This window comes from Sciurus vulgaris (assembly GCF_902686455.1).
Source record: "Sciurus vulgaris genome assembly, chromosome: 16".
NCBI lineage: Eukaryota > Metazoa > Chordata > Mammalia > Rodentia > Sciuridae > Sciurus > Sciurus vulgaris.
The window spans coordinates 57,777,868-57,802,807 of NC_136477.1; the positions used below are offsets into that span (position 1 = coordinate 57,777,868).

At 40.4% G+C, this 24,940-nt stretch overlaps 1 protein-coding gene across 9 annotated transcripts in view; it reads right to left on the minus strand.

Annotated features, from left to right (window-relative positions):
• The window catches only part of CADPS (calcium dependent secretion activator), a 483,924-nt gene that overhangs the window by 137,098 nt on the left and 321,886 nt on the right, over positions 1-24,940 (minus strand). For all 9 annotated transcript variants that reach the window (XM_079114383.1, XM_079114382.1, XM_079114375.1 and 6 more), the window contains exons 11-13: positions 21,062-21,274; positions 7,685-7,821; positions 4,037-4,224 (exon numbers count right to left, since the gene is read on the minus strand). In XM_079114383.1, coding sequence (XP_078970509.1) covers positions 4,037-4,224; positions 7,685-7,821; positions 21,062-21,274 — 538 coding nt within the window. The remainder of the gene's footprint in view (positions 1-4,036; positions 4,225-7,684; positions 7,822-21,061; positions 21,275-24,940) is intronic.

A 24,940-nucleotide genomic window follows, 5' to 3' on the forward strand; every position in this document is an offset into this window, starting at 1 on the left:
TAATGTGAAAATGCCTAGCCTAGGAATTTGATAGCAAGTGAGAGAATGTTTGAAAGTACTCTGTAAACTGTAAGGAGGTCACAGAACTGATACTGAATATTATGATTTCTTCACTTAAAAAAATGCAATGCAAACATGGATCCTGAAATACATATAAACCTGTCAAAGTACTAGGGATAGTTTGGATAGTTTTTCATGGCCTAGCAAAATAGGCCAGGCTTGAGTAAGTGTTGCTTTTCAACACTGGCCATTTGCTCTCTTGCTTTGCCTGGATGTTGAGCCTTCTAAAAGCAGCACCTTGGACAGCAGCCAGGTCAGTTTCCTCTGAGGACTCCTGACCTCAGGCATCTACAACATTCTCTTACTGACTGCAAGTTACTGTTGCCTTGCAGTCTGACTCTCACAGGGAGACACAAACAGAAACTGCACATCACCCATGTCCCTTTAAATGGTCATGAAGGAAATGGGTGATCACATGGAATTGGGGTTTTCTTGGGCCTCCGCCATTGGACCTGCACGCACTGATTGACAGTGTGTTATGTGCCTTCAAAAACAAAAGTTTGCATTTTCATTTGCTCTGCTACAAGTGAACTGTATGTTTTCAGGGCTTAAATGCAGTGACTACATTTATACTGAAGCATAAGAATATGTGTCGGTGAATTTAGGGCCGCTTGGCAGTGCGAGGAGCAGAATCATTAGTTCTAAAACCACCACAACAAAACATTAAAAGTGTCAATATTCATTTGGGGTGAGGATGGGGGAAGGTAAAGGACACTTGGGTCACACTGGAAATAATAAGTGTTGTCTAAAAAGGAAAAAAGGTTGCCAATTTGCCAGTTTATCAGTTAAGAAGGAAAGAATCCCTGAAGGACACTGGAAATGGGACTAAGGTAAACAAACTTTTAGAACTTGGAAGTGCCTCAATATATATAAATGATTCTACTAACAACCGTGAATTTAGGGATGGGCTTTATTTTGTGTCATTGTTACAGATTATTATTGAAGACTGAGGATGGGGCTCAGTGAAAAAGTGTCTGGCTCTCATGCTCGAAGCCCTGGGTTTGATCCCTAGCACCACAAATAAATAAATAAAGATATACAACACTGCTTCCTGCTTTGTGTAGGTACCTGTGAGTAAATAATCAAAAAAAATCATTATTTGAGACAGGTTTCATTTTCGGGAGATGATTTTGGAATTGAGGAGGGTTTGGTGAAAATGATGGAGAAGATATAAACGTACAGGCCTATTTGATGCCAATCCATTTTATTTGCTCCTTCAACATAATTTCAAAATTACAAGTATGGGTTGCCTATTATGAATGACTTGGTAAGGTACCAGGTCCCTAACTAAAAAAGCAATCCAACTCATAATTCTGTTTACATATTGCTCAATTAGTCTTTTCAATATGAACATGTTTTAAAAGTCACTGAGCACCTGACTCAAATTCAGTCCCAATGCACAATGTTCTTGCTCATTGCTAGAGTCTTTTTTTTTTAAATGCACCATTGAAAACCCTTAAAGCAACACAGATTTCAGGAATACAGAAAGCTTGCTGTTTGCAGGGCAGAAGTGGTATCATGGATGGAAGGATGAGAAAGGTCACAGACATGGCAAAGCCCAAGCCACAGCACATGTAACTTCTTACCTTTTGGCCTCCTGACTTGACTGGATTTTGGACTCTTTTCTCCTTTTGGATTCTCTTTTGGTATCTTTTTTAGTCTCTGGTTCGGGTTGGGAGGGAGTTTTGCTTCCTGCAGAGTCTGTATTTGACAGCAGCCCACTAAGGTACACATGCATTTGTTGACTTTTGTGAAGGGGTGGTTGAATAATGAGGCATGCAGTGTGGCCAGCCATAGGAGAATCAAGAGCACGCAAACATGCACCAACAAAAGAAAGAAAAAGAAGGATGCATCAAAAAGCAAAAGCAAATGCATTCAAACTAAAATAATAAGCAAAAAAAAAAAAAATGCAAACTTGCATAAGGAAAATCAGAACTGAAAAGAAAATAAGAAATCCAAAACTGTTTCCATGACAAGATGTATAAACCTAACTGTGAATCAAGTGGCAGTCTTACAATATGAAATCCAGACAATGTGTATCATAATTCATGATGATGTTTACCAGGGAGTTTACAAAAACACTTCATTATTTTATAACACTTTCTTATTCAGTAACATATGTAGAATACAGTGTGACAACCCAGAGAATATAATGCAACTTCTCTCTCTCTCTCTCTTTTTAAAGAATTCAGTCCAAGAGGCTGTAACAGATAGTCATCAAAGTGTACATATTTATAAAAAGCAGAATTATGCACAGATACACCCCAGGTATCAGAGTTTTCATGAGTATCTTTTATGCAAATAAAAGGTCACTGGCGGTGCTATGGAATCTTTTAACAACAGGAGTTGAAGGCACCCCTGTTGCCTGTTAAATATTCAAACCTACAAAGCTATTGTTATCCAGTTCTAAATGTTGAAGTTCTGTTTCATAAAAATCTACAAGCTCTGGAGAAAGGAAAAACAGAAAACAAATCCAACTGATAATTCAGAGTTGTATTGCTTGCAAAGATGAGCACAGACTCAGATCTGCTTTAAAAGAAAGGTAGTCAATTCTGGATTCTCCCCCAGGCTGGATTTCTCTGAAGCAATGTATTTTTTCCTCTAAGGCTGTTTTCCAAATCCACTTGCTCTCCCCTGGGTGCACCTCCCCTGGCTATTGGTTGGGGTGCTTTGGGATACAGTAGGCTTTTCTTTATACTAATGTGACGCTATGTACATTGGGATGTTAAACTGGCTGTGGCAGCGTGGAAATTTATTCCATGTCTCCAGAGCCAAATGGCAATGTTCTTAAATTATTTGCTTCTTTGCATTTTTCAGAACATGGATCTTTCCTTCCAGGAGCTGGGCAAGGTCTAAAGAAAGAGAGTACTTAGTACGGAGTCAGGAGACTTGACGTTCTGGTCTCATCTGTAAAATCTATAATGTGACTGTGATCTCTAAAGCTCTTCCCACCTCCGCCGGTACGTGGTAAGTGTGTCGGCATCTCAGCCTTCCGGCTTTACCTAGCTCGCTTCAGCTCCTGCAATGTGCTCGTCTCCCTCCTTGCCCGGGACAGTTGTACATGCTGTTCCTTTTGTCTGGAACCACTCAACTCCTACACATGCTGCAGTTCTCAGCTCCAGCATCATTTCCTCAGGGAGGTTCCCTCCCCCCACCATCCTGCCACCCCATCTGAGTCATGTTCCTGATTCGATTCGACCGTGGAATTTCCTTTTTTCTCCTGAGAGCCCTTTTTAATGGAACTCTGCCCTTGTTGGGTGCTTCATTTTTACTCATTGATACCGAATGTGTTCCACAGAGTCTGACACCAAGTAATCACCCAACGCACCCGGGAGGCAGGGACAGTGGTAACAACAAAGGCAAACATTTGTTAAGCTCTCGCCGAATTCTGGGCAAATTGCTGAGCTTTTTAGATCCTCTCGTGCCCTCTCAACAACTCTATGAGGACGTTATCATTTCCATTTCACAGATGAGAAAACTGAACCACTGAGGGGTTATTATCAATGAGGGTCATTGCTAGTGAAAAGAGGAACCATGATTTGAACTCAAATTGGTCTTTTGTTTTTTAAAATTTTTTTAGTTGTCAGTGTACGTTTATTTTATCTATATGCGGGCTGAGGATCGAACACAAGGTCTCACACATGCCAGGCAAGCGCTCTACCACTGAGCCACAACCCCAGTCCTCAAATTGGTCTTACTTGGGAGGTCACCCAATAAGTCCCGTTAGCCATTTCTTACAGGTTTTCCAAGGAAGAAGAAACTAAGTTAGATCTTTGTGTTCTGTGTGTCTTGGGTGTGCACGTGGGGTGTGTGTGTGTATGTGTGTGTGTCTGTGTGTGTGCGTGTCTGTTTGCCACTGAGGGAGTGGGGATGGGCAGAGAATTAGGGATGATTGTAAAAGCAAGACCAGCCACAAATCACGGCCAGTTCCTCTTTTCTTCTGCTTTTTGATCGATGTCACCAGAATCACGCTTACCTGTTCCCGTGGACGTGGGATGCACAGAAGGCAAAGCTGTAGTGAAGAAGGGTGGGGTCAATCATGGCGCCATTTTCCGCCCTTTCAAGCAGGTCTCTGAGGTAGCAGAGATGCCGGTGACACCCTCGCACTCCATTTCGGGCGCAATACTCGTCTAATACGAACACCTGGCCAGGACTGAACCAGCCCTGTGGAGGAATAAAGGGAAGACTTTCTTTTAAATACAGGTTGTTTCCTGGAGAACTGACAGGGCTGCCAGGGGTTGGGGAACGGGCTCTAAACCAGCTTTTTGATTGCTTACGACTGCTGTGCTACACACGTCGTGTATGCTGTGTATTTTAATTCTCCCCAAAGACCTATAATGTGGATTCTGTTGTCCCTCGTACTTGGAAAGGGAAGTTGAGATCAGAGAGGATATGGGATTTCCTGGTAAGCAGTAGAGCTGTATTAGCAGATCATAGCCCAGGGCTCTAACACAAGACCATGTACCTCGAATGGGCTAAGCAAAATCTTGATGATCAGTAAGAGAAAATCATAACACGAATGCCTTAAATTAGTTAGCGCTTTACGCTTTTCTGTTGAGCTCTCTAGCAACCATGTGAAGTATATATGGCATGCTAATTTTCATTTTAAAGGTAATACAATGGAAATTCTGGTCCAGTAACTCACACAGATAATACAAAGCAAACAGGACGCAAACCTAGTTCTATCTTATTCCACGTCTTCTGCTTCTCCACTCTGCAACATGAAGGAATATTAGAGTTGCCCCACATATATCTTGGGGGCCTCATTAATCCTTGCACTTTAGAAGAATTTTTTAAAATTTTCAAATGAAGTTAATAACCCAATTCTCTAAAGAGATAGTATGACTAAGTTTTGCAGTTGTAAATCAGAAATGATTCAGTTAAACTGAGAGGAATTTCCTGTATCCTGGTTTACAGTGTTTTTTTTTTTTTTTTTTCTTTTTTCTTTTTGTTTTGTTTTGTTTTGTTTTTTTCCTCTTGGTAATTGTTTTCTTATAATTTATTTGCTCTAAGACCAGTTGAAACTCTGCTATCAAAGAAAATCCAGAAAATCTGATTTAGACATGGTGGCATGATGGGATAGAAATGACTACCTCTGTCATGGGTTTAAGGAAACACGTACTCAGAAAGGACAAAAACATGTGGTTCAAGGTCATCCTTGGGGCTGAGCCTGAATGAAATCACATTTTCTGGTTTTGGTGCTGTCCGTAGCAAGAAATAAAGCAACTCAGGGGGAACTTTGTAAGTTGGGGATTTAGGACTGTTTTAAATCTGAACTTCATTTTACTTTGAAGGTCTTCTCTGGGTTGTATTTTGAATGTTGCTCCATCTTGGGAGAGAAAGGGCAAGAGGAGAAAGAGACTAGGGGACAGGGAGAGGACAGAGAAGTGTGGCAAAGGAGGCCTTTGCCACACTCCAGGCTTGTATTAGGGATCTAGGGAATCTTCGATTGACAACATGCAGCTTAGGGATGCATCCAACGAAAGACAGCATCTTTCCTACTTCAAATTATAAGTTACTGCAGAGGGCGGGAGAGTAGTCGAGGCAGTGAGCTGCCCCTATAGGCAACTTCTTTGCCACTCCATCTGCTACCCCAAATGCTAAATCTTAGAAACAACACTGCTGTGAAAGATTAAAATATATTTTCTACGACTCAGATGACACCAAGTCTTTTGTAGATGCCAAAATAGCTGCTTTGAAAAGAGTTGAAGAAATATCAATTAGGAACTGAGTCGAAGACACAGAAAAATTTATGTATCCCTGCTGGTCGGTCTCCAAAACCAACTGAAAAAAAGACTGTAATAATGAGAAAATGGAATATATAGAAGCGGGAGATAAAGTCCTTTTAATTTCTGTTATTTTCTGAAACTCTGGAACGATGATTAATAGATACAGGTATACATACAGGGAAGGAGGTTCTTTTACTCTTTTCATAAATGATGTTGGATTTTCCACCCTGTTTTTAAGCTGATAATGACAAATGGAAACAAGCTTTGATATTTCATTTCTGATTTAATTTTATTTTTTAAAGGGCATTTGCTAATTCTCCGTGGTAAATTTCCAAACAAAAGAAAGTTGTTTTAAATCGTGGCAGTGTGGGAAAAAAAATCTCGAAAATTATACACTTCAAAAAAAAATCCCTCAAGAGAATGGGAATTATACATAACAGAAATGATTTAAGTTCAGAGGCACATTCTTACAAGTTTCATAAGTGCAATTTATAATTACATAATTGCAGTTTATAATTTATAAGCTACATAATGGTAGGAAACACATTTGAGAAAAATTGCCTTGCAATGCTAGGTAAACTTTTTTTTTTTCCTTTCAGTAAATCGATGTGTTCTTTTCCAATTTGGCAAAGTTCAGTGTCTTCTGATGAAGGGATTCTAAACCTGAGATAATCAATGTATCATTTATGAGACATAGATTAATAAATTATTCCACAGAATTCCATTTCTATTTTTAAGATTATTTTATCCTCTATTTTTTTTTTTTTTTTATATTTTGGCTTCTGATACCAAAAAAAAAAAAAAAATGGAATTTGAAATATAAATTATTCAACATATAGTTAAGATATAGGCATATAATTCAGAAATTTAGGTATGTAATTTTATTACATATCTATTAATATCAATAGTGTGTTCGCTTGCTTAGTTAATTACATAATATTAATACTATGAAGACACGTTGACTTCGGTGTTTGGATTTAGGGTTGAGAATATTCCTATGTATAAAGTCATTCATGTCATTTCCCCCTCATCTTTCCCATCTATAAAGTGGGATTCATAGCATTTACCTTTAAGAAACGAAGTAATAATTGAGGGTTTGCAGAAGGAAGTAAACCGAGTCTTTTTTAGGCTTTTGAATTTGATAGTTGAAAGCCAAAAATGTATCTCCAGAAATCCAAAAGAGACATAATAGCATTCCCTTGAATTTAACTAATTTAAACCTAGGTTTAAAATAGGATTTTAGAAAATGTTGAGACTCCTGCTGGTTAGCTGGATTTCCAAATTTCTAATGCACCATAAAAAATTCCCTCAAAGGGTAGAAAAATAAAAAGACTCTGAATATTATGAAGAAAAAAAAAAAAAAAAGGAAAGACACCCAAACAAACAAACCCAAATCAATTAGGCTTATGGAGAGTGGAGTGTATTTATGAATCCTTTCAATCTTTAAAAGAGACACAGTTAAGAGTGTTTCTTTTTGAGATAGGAGCACCAGGTCTGGGCTAGGAAGGGAGGGACATCTTAAACTCTAAGACAGGGAGGCAATTTCTGCAAGTTCTCCAGTAGCAGGTGCCAAACTCGATTACCCTCTCTGGAATATTTCTCATGTAGCAGCTGAATGGGGGGGACGCTAAGATGGGGAGGCAGGGGACTTGGACGTGTCTCTTCTGAGAACTTCCTCCCGCTCAGTCTTGTTTCTTTGGTAAGTTAAACTATCTCCACCCCGGGGGGGGGGGGAAATGGAGAACACATTTGCAATTGTTAAAGCCATTCCGTTGTGGAGAAAAGAGCTTCTGACATAAAGGTAGAGAAAGATTTCATTTCAGAAGAGAGAGAGAGAAAAAAAAAAAAAAAAAAAAGCTATGTTTAAAGTGCTGTAGACCAAAGAAGATACTTGCCAGGCAAGAATAGGAATCATTAAGTCTGTGATCCAAAGTAAGGCGCTGTACCATCTCAAAGAGGGAAGCGTGGTCAAAGTTACAGGGGTTGGAAGAGATAAATTCATCCATGCCATGCTTTTGGGCTCTATCTGCGTCTGTTCATTTATACATGTAGAGAGAGACACAATTTAGAGAAACACATCACATTTTCTTTGACATTTCAAATACACAGGAATTCACTAGGCATTACAAACATTAGCTGCTTCCCCGTTACCTCCCACCAACATCCCAAGAGATATATATATATATCTATTTACCTCCCATTGTCAACTTGCATCACTTACTGGTTAAGTTTACTGCATTTAGGCAAATAGATATTGGCATCAACATGTTTATCAAATGATCACAATGCCAGTGCATTCATGTTCTTTAAAAACTAAACACGAGACTGGAACTTCGCCTGCATTCCACCAAACACTGAAAGCAGATCGGATCTTTGCTAAAATAGCCTATTTAGCTGTGTAGGTTTTGAATAGATTCTGCCATTCCAGTGGTTATGTCTACAGCAATTTCTCTACAATTATTGGGTTTCTCTGGAAAAAAAAAAAAAAGGGGTTTATGCTGATTTTCAGCAAAGTGACAAGATTTGGGTCCTCCCCTTCCAAATCCCCATTGCCAATTTGGTGTAGCAAAAAAGGTTTGAGTCCCCGCCCTCCAAAATTAAAAACTAAAATAATTAAAAGAAAAAGAAAAAAGAAAAAAGAAAAGATTTCTCATTGAAACCTGGAGGGTAAGCTAAATGGGAATTTAGTTTGAGACAGCCAAGGGCATTACTTTATAGTGTGCTTAGTCTGTGAGCAAAGCTTATGAAAGAGACAAACAGAAATTTACTCAGCGAGGGCTATGATCTGTCGTTTATTGTGAATTAATCGTCTCAATGTATTCACATTTTTCCTCACAGGGCTGTAGGCAAAACCTCCTAAGGGCTAACTAATTAATCCCAACACATGGAACTAAAATATACTACCCTAAACTGGCAATGTAACTCGGAGAATTCAACTGGAGGGCCACCAAGCAACTCGTAAGGAGGTGGGAATGAAGGTCTTTTACGTTAGAGGAAATCGGCTAGTTCCACCTCATCTTTACTCGGTCTCCTGATATGCAGACTACGAAGAAAAATAATCTTATATCAAACGGAGCAAGATTTTTATTCATCTCCTGGAATGCAACATTTTACTGGAATATGTATGGGGACATGCCAGGAACTAGCAATATTATCAGGGCAAGGGGAAAATCAATTTCTGACTTGGAAGGGTGTTTGAATAATATTTTCATGAGTGGCCTCTGCTTCAGGCAGTCTTTTTCCTGTTTTTTTTTTTTTTTATTATTTCTATCTCTCTCTCCCATGCTTGGGGTATGACTGTAAGCTGGGTGACAGTGACAGCGTGACTCTAACGTGATTTCTCCACTTATTGATTTGGGGTATTGTTCAAACCTAAGTGCATGGTGTGTGAGATTTACATCCTCTTATTGTTAGATTTTTAAGATCGTCTGTCATATTTCAGAGAAGCAGCAGTGGTCAGTGTTTGAACAAGATGTGTTGTTTATGCCCAAGACACACAAAAGCCACGGTTTCCAGAAGGCAAGTTGAAGAATGTGTATTTTAACAGCCAGATCGCTCCATTAAAATGCTTTTGGAAGAGATATCGCATGTGCAGGAATTATATTAGAGAATCTGTGAGAATCGTCTTTGCTGTGTTAACTGCCTTAGATTCGATCTCAGGAAAGGGTTTTTCAAAGGAGGTTGGGTGCTCTATCTGGAAGGATCCCTCCTGTTTTGTGTGTTGCTTGGTCTGGATACATTTCTCCTTTGAGTCAGAATGGCCAGGAAGGTGGTGCTGGGCAGGGCTGGGCTGGGAGCCATCTAGTTGCTTCTGGTGCCTGGATGTGCAAGCTTCTTAACCCTGCTCCAACCTGAGGTCTCACCCGGCATGAGGACCCTGCTGCCATCTAGGTGGCTCTTCTCCATCTCTTCTGACAGATTCTGTCCTCTGCCCTCTCCTCTCTATCCTGTGTGTCCCAGGGCAACTTAATTCAGGAAAGAAACTCAGCGTGGGGTGTGCATACATTGCTCATCCTGCTACGTCCTCCTCCACCCCCTGCCTCCCGGTTTTAACAGACAGATCAGGCAGTTTGGCTAGCAGCGGCTTCTTGCTCTCGGATTTCACGGAAGAGGCTGCAAGCTGACAAATCCACCGGGGCCTTACTTTGCCAGTTTGGCTCGGCTAATTTATCGCTCTTCAATGATGACGGTACAACTGGTCATTTAGCTCAGAGAGAAGGAGCTTCTTCTGTAGCTGTTAAAAATATGGCACACGTTTCAAGTGTCTTGCTCTTTGTTTATCTGTTAAACCTCTTGAAAACTTTGCTGGTGACCTATTTTGCCTTTCTGACCACTCAGGAAATAGATCTGAGAAGACAATTTGGCTCTTGTAGGGAGACCTGGATACAACCCACTCTGCCCACCCTAAGGCCTCCATGAATACGGCCTCGCCACGCTAATACTTGCCTAAGACTAAAACACGATTTTCTTTTCTATTACTATTTCAAACAGGCTTACAGAAAAATATGTATCAAATCTGCATGTTGTTTTTTTCAGATAATGACTTGAAATAAAACTTCCTGCCGGACGCCATGGTGCATGCCTGTAATCCCAGCAATTTGGGAGGCTGAGGCAGGAGGATCACAAGTTCAAAGCCAGCCTCAGCAATTTAGTGAGACCCTAGGAAACTTAGTGAGACCCCCATATCAAAATAAAAAGGGTTGTGGAGGTAGCTCCGTGGTTTAGTACCCCTGGGTTCAATCCCAAGTATTTAAAAAAAAAAAAAAAAGAAAGAAAAAGAAAAGAAAAGAAAGAAAACTTCCCTTTTCCATCCTTCTCTCTTTCTTTTTTCTCCAGATTCACGTGGAGAATGAACCTGAATGGAGGAGGTCTGGGTTCCAATTTGAGCTCCGTTTTTAAATAGCTGTCAGGTGCTGGTTGAACCGGTCTTCTTCTCAACCTCGGTTTCCTTGTGTGTAAGAGGAATTGACCTTTCAGTTCTCCTTCTGCTGTCGCAGACTGTAGTTTAATGATCCTCAAGATACTTCGCATACCTGGGCATGTGGGGGAGCTGAATGCAGCAGAATTTCCGGCAAGCAAAACGAGCAGCCCCTGGATTTTTGCTTTCACAAAACTATCATTTACTCAGACTTAGGCTTATTATCTTAATTGTTCCAGTAACTCAAGAGTACTTAAAGGGTGGCTGGTTCCTGTGACATCTTGAATATTTCTCTGAGCTTATTGCTATTTTAAAGTATCAGTGAAAGGGATCTGATTGTTATTGTTAAGCAGGGATTTTCAGTATTTTTTTTCCCTCCGCTTTATTCTTAGCACCTGGTGTCGTACTCGGTACATAGTAGGTACTTTTGTTTTTGTTTTTGGTATGGGATTGAATCCAGGGGTGCTTAACCACTCAGCCACATCTGCAGTCCTTTTTTGTATTTTATTTAGAGACAGGGTCTCGTTGAGTTGCTTAGGGCCTCGCTAAGTTGCTTAGGCTGGCTTTGAACTTGTGATCCTCCTGCCTCAGTCTCCCAAGCTTCTGGGATTACTAGTAGTAGGTCCTTGATAGATATTTGTTAAAACAGGGAATTTATTTCATCAAAATAAACAAATTCACCCTATCAGTAGATGTTTTCCATCTCATGATTTTATGGAATATTGCTATATTAACTTTCTTTGGGAGCAGTGTATTTGCTAGGAGCCAGATAGCAAGGAGTTAAGTGGGAGAGTACATCACAAAGACTGGAGCTGGAGGCTCACTCTGCCATTACCGGTATGTGGTGTGAGGCAGGTGCTTAGTGTTTCTGAGCCTCCTTGTCCTCATGGGTAAGTGGAAGACAGTGTTCAAGCTTACTGTGGAGAGCTGTTGACGGGCTCTCATAAGAAGTGCCTAGTACTAGCTGCTCAAGAAATGTTAGTTAGGAGTAAACAGGCAGGCTTCTCAGTGCTTGCAAGTCACTTTGTTAAGTTGCTCACGAGCCAAGGATGACTCTGCCTTTATGGCTACTGTTCCATCTTTCTTTACTTGAGTCATTTCTGGGAAGCTGATGTCTTTCCAATCTCTCTGCTTTGTGGTTGCGCTCTGCCCCTGCATAACCAAAGCCCATGTCCTGTCTCTGAGTTGCTGCTGGGTTGTGTTCCAGTTTCTCTGTGATGAAGGCAGGGGCACACAGCCGAACACCTTGGTAGATCATAGGTTCCTCGAGGGCCATTTCCCACCTGGGGATTCCCCTGCAAGCTTCTAGAAGACAGAGTCCTCAGGAGGTGGTTATTAACTCACTGACTCCGACACCTCCGTTGCAGACAACTTCTCATTGGCTTTATTAAGGAGCCACACACATGGGGATTCAGATGGTATCTTGTAAATCCAAAAGTGGGAACATGTGCTCTTAGGGGGAAAAAAAATCTTATAGAAGGAAACAGAATTCTAGGTGCAGGTGTCTTTGGATACCATTCAGATTGTCTGCCTGTGTCTCCATACATGTCTAGGACCATATGCATTACATATGTTGTCTATTTTAAAATAAAACACTGCAGTGGTCCAGCTGTTCCAAATTCTGTTTCAAAGAACTTGTGGGCGCTTCCCAAGCAACACCATATAGTCACTTCTGCACTGTCCCAGTCTGTTCTTCTACAGTGCCCAACATGAAAAAGCAAATGCTCTTTGAAACTTTATTTCCTCCTGTACAAATAATTGGAATCGGTGGACTCAAGGAAAAAAGAAAACTCCAATGTTGACATTATCAGGGGAGAAAACAGCCCAGAGCAAAAGCATGAGAGAGTCAATTCCCGAATTCAGGACACAGGGATCAGTTCCTTTGCCAATATTTGGCATGTGTCAAGAGAATGAAAATGAATTTGAACGTTAGGTTGAGCAAAAGAGAATCAGGATGATCAAGTGACTGTTTAAAATCCCAGTGATGTTTGGATTGTCTCTTGCTTTGGGAGATACATACTAATGTTCTTTTTCATTAACATGATTTGAAAAAAAAAAAGAGAAATCAAGGATTGATTGCACTTTAAGAACCAATTTTTACTTTTACCTTTTCCAGTCCTGGCCTTAGGAAGTAGTTCCCAAGTCCTGCTCTGTCTGCAAGGGTTCTGAATGATCTGAAAGTGGACTCTGTAGCAAGGGCATAATCAACACACTTGCCAAACAAGGCTGCCAGTTTCATTTCTGAGGTTTAATTACATGTTTAAGTCTTTTACAAGATAGGAGACTGACTGTAACTAAAGCGAGTAGAGCTCATATTGGTCTCTAAACTACATTAAGAACCTTAAACCCTGACAATGGCATCCAGGATCCAGACTCAGACTGATGGACAGGCAGACTTATGGGGAGTAAGTACACTTTCAAGTGGAAACTTATCAAAACCTTTACCCCAAGTTTGCCTAGAAACAAGTTTGGATTCAAATTTAAGAAAATTTGGGGGAAAACTGACAGTGATACCATTATATATATTTATACTCCCATTTAGTCTGCTTATTAAAATTCAAGTGAATGGTCCCTAACAGACCATCCTGCCATTTATGTTGTTCTTTAATTAATTATGACACTTGGGTTCATTTTGTGTTTGATATTCTTTTCCTTTTCTCTTCCCTCACAACTGGAAAAATGTGTAATATTTTTCATGATCTCTTAATAGCAAGTATATTTATGTGATCTTGTTTCAGATAAATACATTTTTAGATAGGGCTGCAATAATGCTTACCAAATACCTGCACTTTGCCTGGAAGAATAAAATAGCTCTCAGATTTTTATTTTATTGAGACTTCTCTATTATTCGGACAGCTTAAAAACAAAAAGTCAAATCTCCCTTTTTATTTTGTAATATTACATTTTGGAAAATTTCATGGGCTGGTGAACAAGCAATTCAGCAGTTGAAAACAATTATAACTGTACTGTTAGCAAACTGTCCGAAAGAGACTCTGTTCTCTCGTGAATGAATCCCTTCCATAGTTAGCTAGAAGGAGCTGTTTTATCATCGCAATTTAGAGCACGGTTAGGGCTATTGCTACTCCAGATAGATGCTAGAGGCAAAAGAATAGCTAATGTAACTCTAAAGTCATCTGTGAACCCAAACTGCAAATTAAAAGGTGACTTTGTATCTTTCTTATATGAAAAATGTGTGCTTGTCATATCTGCTTGACAGTACAAGAGTGAATGTATGGTTTGGACAATAACGAACAATGACAGTAGTCAGCTTCATCAGAAGACATGAAATAAAGAAATGACAATGATTGATGGCAGCTGGCTGTTTACAGATTTTTCTAGAAGAGTTTTCCTTGGCAGAGTCAAGTAATCAGGGGATGTTGTGCCCTGCCTGAGCTCTGCACAACAAACGGAAGACTGGCCCTTCCATGCCCACTGCCCCGAGTGAGGCACGAGGTGGACCACTTAATTGAGAAACAACTTCGTTCTTTAGCAGACTTTCTGACAAAACCAAGCTAACATGAATGGCTGAGAGAGGATGGCTTTTTCGAAGCTACCAAGGGCCACATTGCATTTTGCAGAATTCTCAATTTTAAAACTACCATGGGAATACAACCCAGGGGATAAACATGTGATGTTTCTTTCAATGCTAATTTTTAGAATTTATTGTAAGACAGTCTCTTGGAGTAAAAATTGTAACAGAGATTTTGTTAGTGATCTCAACACAAATAAATTAGTGATTTGTATTCCCCCCCACTATAATTGTTACTTTTTCAAGTATTTCCCTGCTGTAATTATTACATTTGCAAACCATCTTTATGCTCTTTACAACATGAACAAAAGTAAATTTTTTAACTTGACTAATTAGTAACGGATCATACTGTAAATCACTCTATGACTTGAAAATGCTCCACTGATTAATGAATTGCACATTCAATGGGTCTGAAGTAGTTAACAAAGAAACGAACCTTCATTTAATATGGTCTATTTAGATCATATCATGATGTTTGAAAAATTTTGGACCTGATTGTAGGAGACTATCCTTTTAAAAAGTCATTTACTTTAACACTGAGAAGAAATGTGATTTACAGTGTGGTTTTGGGCCATGCAAATTAAGTTAATATTGAATTAATTCTTTATTGCTTTTCTGCAACATAGCAACTGCAAGTTGACAATACAAGAAGATACAGCAAAAATCTCATAAGATAAATTATAGAAAGGAATGAAGGCAAACAACTATTTGAAAATCTACGAGGATAGCAATGCATTGTGCAAATTCTCAGAACAGAATTCATTCAGTCATCTATTCATCCATCCTTTCATTCTTAAAAAAAATAGCAAAAATCCTAAATTCCCACTAAGTTCACATTCTATGGTAAACTTTTAATAAATGCCTCATCAGACATTCAAAAGAAAGTAAAGTGAAATTAAGTATCCGCTTGGCATGGCGAAAAAAAGTCTGTCTGCTAGCCAGGGGTACATTTATGCAAAATAAGAGGAAAAAAAAAAAAAAAAAGAAGAAGGGAGAAAAAGCAAATCAAAGAAACCAAAAGAATTAGAACAAAGGACTTTTATCGAATGGTCAGGAGGAATGATATGACCTACTTCTTCTAAATCAGCATTCAGAATATTCAAATACATATTTGCCTGCTCTCTTGACCAATTTTTCTAGTTTTCTCTAATGTCAAGTCTTCAGTCAACACCTTTTTGGTGGATAGTTTTTTCCTATATGCATGAAGGAATTATACGCTCTTTTTAAAGAGTGAAGAGAAAGATTTTTCTAAAGTTTTAAGGTATCTTTTTTTATCCTCTTAGAGATGAAGTTTTAGAAAAATTAACACACATACAAATGACCTTGAAAAAGTTATTGTTGTCATTGTTCTTGGGGGAGGAGCAGGATGACGTTTTGAGACCAGAGGTCAAAACCCTCTCTGGCACTCTGAGACTGTAAATCCAAAGCAATTGTGACTAAGAAACATGGACTTCACTGCATACTTAATTTGCTGTTTTTGTGTGTGGCCCTCCTACTTATTACAGTTCTTCCTTTCAAAATCAAGCCTTTAGCCAGGTGAAATAAATTCTTTAGTGTTCAAATGATGCTTTTCCTTTTAGGAATTCTATTTTGTATTTTTAAAATTCAAAACTGACTTTACGAATTGCATTTTTCGTTTTTGAGATTTAACATTTTAAAATTTGACTCGATGAATTGCGTTTTGCATTTTTGAGTTTACTAGATTAATTGGATTTTTCATTTTTTAAAAAGTCTTGCTCCCTTAAGGTCTTCAGGTCTCCTACTCTACCTTTCTATGGTTAGGATTTCCATAGTTACCACACCCTGGGGGCGCTGACCATTCTCATTTTTAGAACTGGACAGGAACAACAACAACAAGAACACATTCTCCGAGTGCAAAATGATCTGTTTTCAGGCATTAAGCAGTCAGGTAGCTGTGAATTCCATGAAGCAAAGGCCTTATTTGCCATTTAATTGTGATGTCAATGAATAGTCTTGGAATGACAAAGAATTAGGAGATGCTCATGGTTGGCTTTACCCAGAGGATCACTTGATGCCAATATGAAAGCCAGGAGAGGAGGCAATTATGCACACGTCACATGCATCCAGTTTCAGTATGGAAGCTTACATTTCAAACCTAAGGTCAGGAAAATAACATGGAAATTTGACTAGGAGGTCTAGACATGAGGAAGATTGAAGAGGAGAGGGGGAGAAGCACATTGCAGGTGTCAGATAATCTAGTCGGATTATCTGAGCTGTGCTAGCTACAGACGAGCACTTACCCTTTAGTCCAGCTAGAAGTTAGCAGGGTAAGAAGGAACAAACCAGAATAACATAAAGACTAGCAACAAGGCTCAGGAAAGCAGACAGGAGTTCTAACCTAGCAGCTAACGTTCTTGGGTTTGAGCAAAGATTGAACAGGAAAACTTCAACAAAACAAAAACGAAAACGAAATTGACCTCCCCCAAACCAACAGTAACCCCAACCCCTATAACCTTCGAAGACTATTCAAGGGTTGACCAAAAAAATATGAACTACTTGTAGAAACCACCATCTTTGGGGATCCCGGATGTAGTTAACATTTATTGGCTGAGAAACAGACATTACAGTAACTCATGGCAAGTCACATATCAAATAATCATTGACCCAATGTCAAAGCTTAAAGTACCCCCTCCCACCCACCCGGCTCCAAATGAGAACTGGGGTTCTGATTTTCACTGTGCCCCTGACACGAAACGGGCGTCTTTGATGAGTGGCCACCTGGCTTAAGGAATGATGGCGTCACAGGATTTTTGATCTGGATATTTCCCATGGGAGCACCATTGGCCTTAAGAACTAGAGAATTGCAAGTATTTATTTTAAAAAGTTGGGTAACTAGATACCAACTTAATTTTTTTAAAATTTTAACTAAAAAGGAAAAAAAAATTAAATCAACAACAGACACAAAAAAACCACAAAAGAACAAAAAAGTGTTAAAGGTTGATGGAACCCTCCCAGAATCTTTGTAGAGTCACACACAGACTTAATGAATAGCAGGATCTATTTTTGTTTTGTTTTGTCTTTTATAATTTCATATCAACACTCCACTCCACTCTTTCTTAGACATGTCTTTTCATTTTGAAATCGTAAAATATACAAACTGCAACAAGAAGTCCATTGAACTGAATTTTAGAGAAACCCAGATAAACTCACAATTACTTCCAAGTTTCCCCAGCTAGAAAATGTCCCATTTTCAAGTTTCTCTGGTGAACAGTGACATGACAAGATTGGAGTGGTTTTCTTTTCTTTCTTCTTTCTAGCCCTCAAAACATTTCTATATAGCTTCCTTTTTCAGAATAGATACTAATAAAGCGATTACCAAGTTAAGTCATTGAAAAGTTGTTAAAAATTATTCACTAGCAAGAATGGCAAGTCCTTTGAACAAATATTCAAAACCAGGATTTAATAAGATGTGTGTAAATGTTTAACAATGACCCTTACCTTCTGGAAGTCAAGGAAACTTTTTTTTAAAATGCAATACTTGATTTTTCTTCTTTTCACTCTGTTTGCTACCTTGAGAATCTGTGATCAACTTAATTTTCGTGATGTGACTTAAACAAGTCAACCAAATGTAAATGAAGGATCAAATGTACTACTTAGAACTATGTGATGATTGTGTTTTTTAATTTTTTATGCTTTGTTGTTCCAGTGACCAACACATCCGAGTTTGCCCAGGTCTGGGGGCCTCCTGGGATATAGGACTTGCTGTGCTAAATAGCAGGGCAGACCTGGGCAAATCAGGATGCACTGGTTGCCTGGAGTATATGAATTGACATTGGGTCTGACTGAGTTCCCCATGGAGAAAGCTTGATATGTTTGATGGTTATGCTTTGAATGTAACAAATAAAAGCAGCTATGAAATAATTGTGAACCACCCTGCTGGTTTCTGAGTTATGGGAACAGAAGCCAGACTTGCTGGTACTGCAGTTGAAATTGTATTAAGTAACTAAACTACCAATAGGCAGAATTTGAAGCAGTGTCGAGGTTCTGTTTCAGGGGTAAGAGAGTAGTCGTGGGGCTACTGAGATCAATGTCACTGGACTGAAGTTCAAGGTAAGTGTTGCCATTTATTACAAGGCCGCTGTGTATGGGTACCCAGATTGGGTACCACTCAACTCAATGGGTGCCGTTCACAGTTTTGCCTATGAGAAGGGCATCTCTGGGAGGACACAGTTCATGTGGCTAAATGTGGTGGCCTTGTTCCTATAGACCAGGTACGTGGGATGGGGCCTCATGCTCTTTGGAGAACTTCATTTCCTGGGCAGAGTTTAGGGAGTCATTTGAGAAGCAAGTGACCCTACAACCAGGTTTTAATAAATTCCAGATGTGACTTGTTATCTGACTTTCCCCTCCATCTCTCAAGGTACTCTCAAGGGATGATATTATTTACCCCTCTAAAATTGAATCTTTAGGATATTGCTTGATGCCCCTTTACTAAAACTTCCCTATTTTCAAACAGGGTAGTGATGTGGATCCTGCTGTGTGTATTCAATAACCAAACAGCTAGCACCTCAGTTTCATAACCAAGTCAATCCTATTCACAGGCAGAAATCTCAGTCTAGAGCCCCTGTGTGTTTCCCTGAGAAGTCACCCTTCTGCAGAAGCTATTGTCACCAGTCCTTTTCTTTTTTTTTTTTTGTGGTGTGTGGTCGGGGGTTGTCAGCTATTGAACCCAGAGCCTTATCCGTGCTAAGCATGGGCTCTACCACTGAGCTAGGCCTCCGGGCCTCCGCCATTCAATTTTCCTTCCGAATGCCCTTCATCTTTCCTATGCCAGGGAAAGAGTGGGGCCAACCACAAACTATGTGGCATTAACAGAGATGAATTTCCTAAACTGGGCAGATGAGAGGACGGAGACACTGAATACAAAGTGAAATGATCTCTGAAGAACTGGAGATTATTTGGAAATAAGACCAGTATTTTCCAAATATTCTGAGATGTATGTTTTATGAGGTTGCTCTGGATGGTGATTATAATTACAATTTTTTTTTCTCATATAAGGATGATTCCATTTCAGGTGGATAGGACAGGAGGTGTTCTTCCCAAATGTATTAAAAATGAGCCTATCAGGCAGCATTGAGGAGCACACAGTTGCTTTTTGTTTAGAAAAATTAAATGAACATCGGGTATGCTTCAACTCAACCAACGACTGTTGTTGCTCTCTTTAGTATGATCAATAAACCCAGGTGCCAGAAGATATCAGAGAAAACAGGAAGAGAGCGGGAGCTTGGCAGTGGTCACGGCAGGAGGGCAGGAGGGCCACCCTTGTCTCCCCCATCCCACCTCCGCGTCTTTTTTACTCTTTCGTGACCTTCTGTGTGGAACACTGTTGGGATTATCTGGTTCCACCCTGGAAATGCATCTTCTTTTAAGAAACAACTAGTACTGAACAGGACTTCCTGGGAACACCTGATGGACAGAGTTTGCCATTCAAAAAGAGGTAGGTGTCTATTTCTCAATTTTATGGCAAGAACAGAGTTCTGTCCAGCAAAAATGGACACGGAAGTAGAATTCATGAAAAAGAGAATTTACCTCTATTTACACTCATCAGAGCTGCAAGATTATTCTATCCATCTCCATTTTTGCTTAAGACCGACAGGGGAAAGACAGAAAGGACTGCTGAAGGGGATGTGTCTGCTTTGGGAGTCTTGGCACCTGCTTTTCTTTCTGTTGGAATTCTCGATCCTCAGGGATTTGTGGGGCCCACACCCTAGAAATGGGACTTGGACTCAGAGAAGATTTTCTTGGTCGTCTGCTGGTCTAGTGTCCCGTTTCCCATCAGTCACCATGACAGGACCTTCTCCATGGTATTTATCAATGTCTGGAGCCTCCTTACTTATTGGTGGACTGGTTTGGTACCCACTGGGATGTGGATGCTCATGCAGGGAACTCGTGCGTCTTTCTCGCTCATGTCTCATCTCTAGATGGTTGTTCAGTGAACCTGACTGAGTGGCTAGGCTCCATGCTAGCATAGGGAGTCACCATGGCCACCTCTATAAAGGACTTGTGCCCTACTCGACTTGATATTCAGGGTAGGGCACATTGTGGGGTCAATGTTTATGACCGAAAGGAATAACTTGATTGTGTGCTTTCTCTCTCCATTTTAGTTTTAATAAATATCTCCAAGCCTAGGCTGGCTTTCACCTTCCCCTGTGTATCAGAAGTGTTGGGGGTTCATGTAGCAAAAGGGAGGGGCGAAGGGGAAGCAGGTAAACACAGACAGAGGTAAGAGGAGACCACACTGGAACCTGAACAGGGGCTGTTTAAGGAGATGGTTTCATTTGTGAGTCTCTGATATTTTAGCTCAGAATGGGATTTTAGGTATCATGGCTTGTTTTTTTTTCTGTCTTCCCACTGCATGTGAAAATGTCATCATTTATTTTTAAATGGTTCTAAATTGCAGATTTAAGTTTATTTCAAATCACCCCTATTTTTGAATTGCTTTTAATGGGAAGAAATGAAGCAAGGACATACATAATCTACTCTATTTGAAGAAGAACGTGAACAAATACCTGTTTGCGAATTCCAAACTCTCACCACAACAAAGAGATAAAAATACACAGGAAATAGACTTCGCTTTGCTCAGTCCTTGGTGGAGAAGGTCAAGTATTGCACTTTAAAATTATTTTCGACTAACATTTTCTCCCAACTTTTGCCCTGAATCCACCTGTACGCTTTCAGTAAACATAATTTTTTTTCATGAATCCTAAATATTAAAGCAGCTAGTTTTTTCTGTTTGCATTCCACTTTGGAAGATTCACTTTCCTGTACAGAGCTATGTTTTTAAGAAATGGCATATTTACTTACAGAATTGCGAGATGGGGGCATCCAGCTGAGGTACGTTCCCACCCTTGGCATTGAGCTTCTGGACTTGGGTTGGGGGCACAGGTTTGTGTGACTGTCCAGTGGCCCGGTACATAGCCTGGACCCACAGGATGCGATCCTGCTCATCATCACTTGCAAATATCACCGTGTCTCCTTCTTTGACTGCATTGAAGAAGGCTCGGCCACCTTCCAAACCTGGAAGAGGAGGGAAATACAACTTGTAAGAGGAGCTGAGATGTTCTCGGCAGGACTCAGCCCTCAGGAAGCAGCTTCTGCCGCTTTTCCTTGGGCCAGAAGAGGGGAGGAGCGATTTATCTGACTCTATGATGGGGAGTCTGGGAACCACTTGGCCACCGAGTGGGACCATGGTGTTACAGAGCCTGGCTCGTATCCCTTCCTTAGTCTTGCTGGGGACAGGACTGTCAAGCAGCAGGCTGCCTGCAGGGTGGCCAAACATCTGTCATACTATTTTCCCCTCAGATTGAAAAACAAATAAACCATCACCACCAACACCTGTCTTGACCCTCGTTTCCCCTTCGGCGACTGTCTTAGTTTCTTTACAACGAAGAGGAAAGGGGCATCTCTATCCAGGCTTCTCAAATTCTGGTACACGTTAGAATGCCCTGGGCATTTTCTTAACAGGATGCTTCTGACTTGGTAGGTTCTGGAATGAGCCTGGGATTCTGCATTGCTAATGAGCTCCAGAGGATGCAGATGTGCTGGTCTGAAGACCACACTTAGAGCAGCGGGGAGATCTCTCTCCTCTTGTTGGGGCTTCAAGTCCCTCCAACTAGGCTGCTGCTTGACTGTAATTTTCTTTTCAAGGCCACCAATGACCTCCATGTCCCTGAGCCTGACGGTCAAAATTCTAATATCATTCTGTTACCTGATGAGTGACATTTTACACTCACACCCTTCTCTTTTCAAAAATTTTGTTCTTCTCAGGTTTACACGATGGTAGGGTATATTTTGGAGTATAACTTATTCTCTTTAGGATCCCCTTCTTGTGGTTGGACATGGTGTGGAGTTTCACTGGTCATGTGTTCATTTATGAACATAGGAAAGTAACGTCCCCTTCATTCCACTGTCTTTTCTATTCCCATCCACTCCCTTCCTTTCATTCCCCTTTGTCTAATCCAATGAACTTCTCTTCTCCCCCCAACCCCCCAACTTACTGTGAGCTAGCAACTGGCTTATTAGAGAGAACATTTGACCTTTGATTTTTTGGGACTGGCTTATTTCACTTAGCGTGATATTCTCCAGTTCCATCCATCTACCTGCAAATGCCATAATTCCACTCATCTTTATGGCTGAGTAATATTCCCTTGTGTACATAGACCACATTTTCTTTATTCATTCATCTGTGGAAGGGCACCAAGTTTGGTTCCATGGCTTAGCTATTGTGAATTGTTACTTCCTTCTCTTTTAAACACTCTCTTTACTTGGCTGCCAGGAAAACTGATTTTCCTCTTATTCCTGACTGCTGCTTCTGTCTTGCTTACCTTACTCCTTCTCATCCTGACCTTCAAAAGTGGGAGCATCCTGAAGTTCTGTCCTTGCATCCTTTCTCCTCTTTATTTACAGCACTCTCATGATGCTATCTAAACTTTCGATGCCATGAATATGCTGAGGGTCCTCATATTTCTTCCCGAACCTGGAACCCTTCCCTCAAACTCCACACTTGAGTGGTAGTGGCTTCCTCGACTTCTCCATGTAGGCATCTGATAGCCATCCCAAGCCCGTCTTATCCAACATGGAACTCCTCGTCTTCCTCCTTACCCTCCTGTCCATCTGAGTGAATGGGGCTCACCTCTCCAGAAGTTCAAGTCTACAACCCAGGAGTCACTCTTCATTTTCTCTCTGGTTTCTCCCAAGGGGTATTGATGTTCTCACGCTTCTACCTTCAAAACATTACCAGAAAGTGGCTTCTTCCGCCTCTGGTGCTGCCACCCTGAATCTTACTATGAACTTCTCCTAAGGATTATTTTAATGACTTCCTATCTGATCTGTCTGATTCCAGTCTCCCTCTGGATGATTGATTCTCAATATGGCAGCCAGCCATTCACGGATTTAGTGCGAGAGTCGGATCATGTTACTCCTCTGCTCAAAACATGCCAGTTTCCACGTTTCACTGAGACAAAAGCCTAGCTTCTGACATGGCCTGCCACCTACATTGATCAGCACCACCTCCAGACTCCTCTTCTAGTACTTTCTCCTCCCACCCCTGTCTTGTGCATATCTATTCTCAATTCATTGCAAAATCAATGATCTCTTGCTGTTTCTGGAATACCCAGGCACGTTCTCGCCTCAGGGCCTTTGCATCTGCTATCCTCTGAGTCTAGAGTATTCTTTTTCTCAATATCAGAATGATTCCCAGGGGTGGGGTTGTGGCTCAGTGGTAGAGCACTTGCCTAGCATGTGTGAGGCACTGGGTTTGAATCTCAGTTCCACATATAAATAAATAAAGGTTCATTGGCAACTAAAAAAGTATTAAAAAAATGATTCCCACCCCCATTTCCCTAAAGTTTTTTTTGCTTGAATTCACATTCTTGACAAGTCCTTCTCTGGCCTCTACCTCTCATTACCATTTCTCTTTATCTTGCTTAAGTTTTTCCTCTTGTTCTTAGCACCTTCTAGCAAATTGCATAAATTAGTTTGCTTCATGAAGATGGGAGTGTTTTCTGTATCCTTGGTAAGTAGAAGAGCACATGGCACACAGTAGGTGCTCAACAAATATGCACTGAATGCATATTATGTGCCCTAAACCCATCTTTTTCTATAGTTGATCTTCAGGGTTGATATTTAGAGAGGTAGGTGGAAGCATCTCTTTCCAGAACCCTGCATGTATTTTAGGTCTGTTGGTACTTTCTAGCCAGAATAAAACTTATCAGGTTTCTCCTCATCGCCCCGATTATTTCTTAAAAGTTCAAAGGAGTCTGAATGAGTGATTGGCATCTTCAAATTCCTAGTGAGGAACAGTCCTGTCTGACATTGGCATTGGAAAAGATTTCTGGTGATATTATGACCTCCCTTGTGCTGTCAAACTTAATTCAACAAATTTCTCACTTAGAATGACCAGGGATTGGGGACATTGTTGACTACAGCTGTTTCTTTACATGGAGACTCTAGTGATATAATATCAAATTTTAATAAAAGGATTTTGATGGTTAAGATTATGAAGGATATTTTGCTTCATTTCTTTTTTTGGGGGCATTGAAACCAGGAGCACTTAACCACTGAGCCACATCCCCAGCCCTTTTTATTTTTTATTTAGAGACAGGGTCTCACTGAGTTGCTTAGGGTCTCGCTAAGTTGCCGAAGCCAGCCTTGAACTTGCTATTCTTCTGCCTCAGCCTCCTGAGTCACTGGGATTACAGATGTGTGCCACCGCTCCAGGCTTGCCTAATTTCTTATGAAGGGTGTAAACATGTATAATTTGGGGAGGATGGTACATAGTTAACAAGCTGGGGAAACCCAATGAACTTAATGGATGATATAAAGAGAAGGAAGATTCTTGAAGTGAGGGAGGAAGGAGTGTTTTGAGGAGTACTGTCAGCCCGGAAAAATGAATACCAAATATTTAAAAGGAAGAGTGGGTCAGCAGACTGTAGTGTGGTCTCAGGATAAGCTACCTTGCTGCAGTCAGGAAATGTCAGGCTAGATTTCGTTGGAAGAGTGCTTTCTCCCTTCCCCAGGGCCTGTTGCTGGGGATGGAGAGAGTGTTCCTGATAATACTGTCAGAAAGACAAACAGGGTCACCTTGGGAAGTAGAGAGCTCTCTCCATGATGCTGTCATTCAGAGATAAAGAAAACTGCTAAATTTTCAGATTTTAATTTAATTCTCTAGCCAGGTAGTGGTGG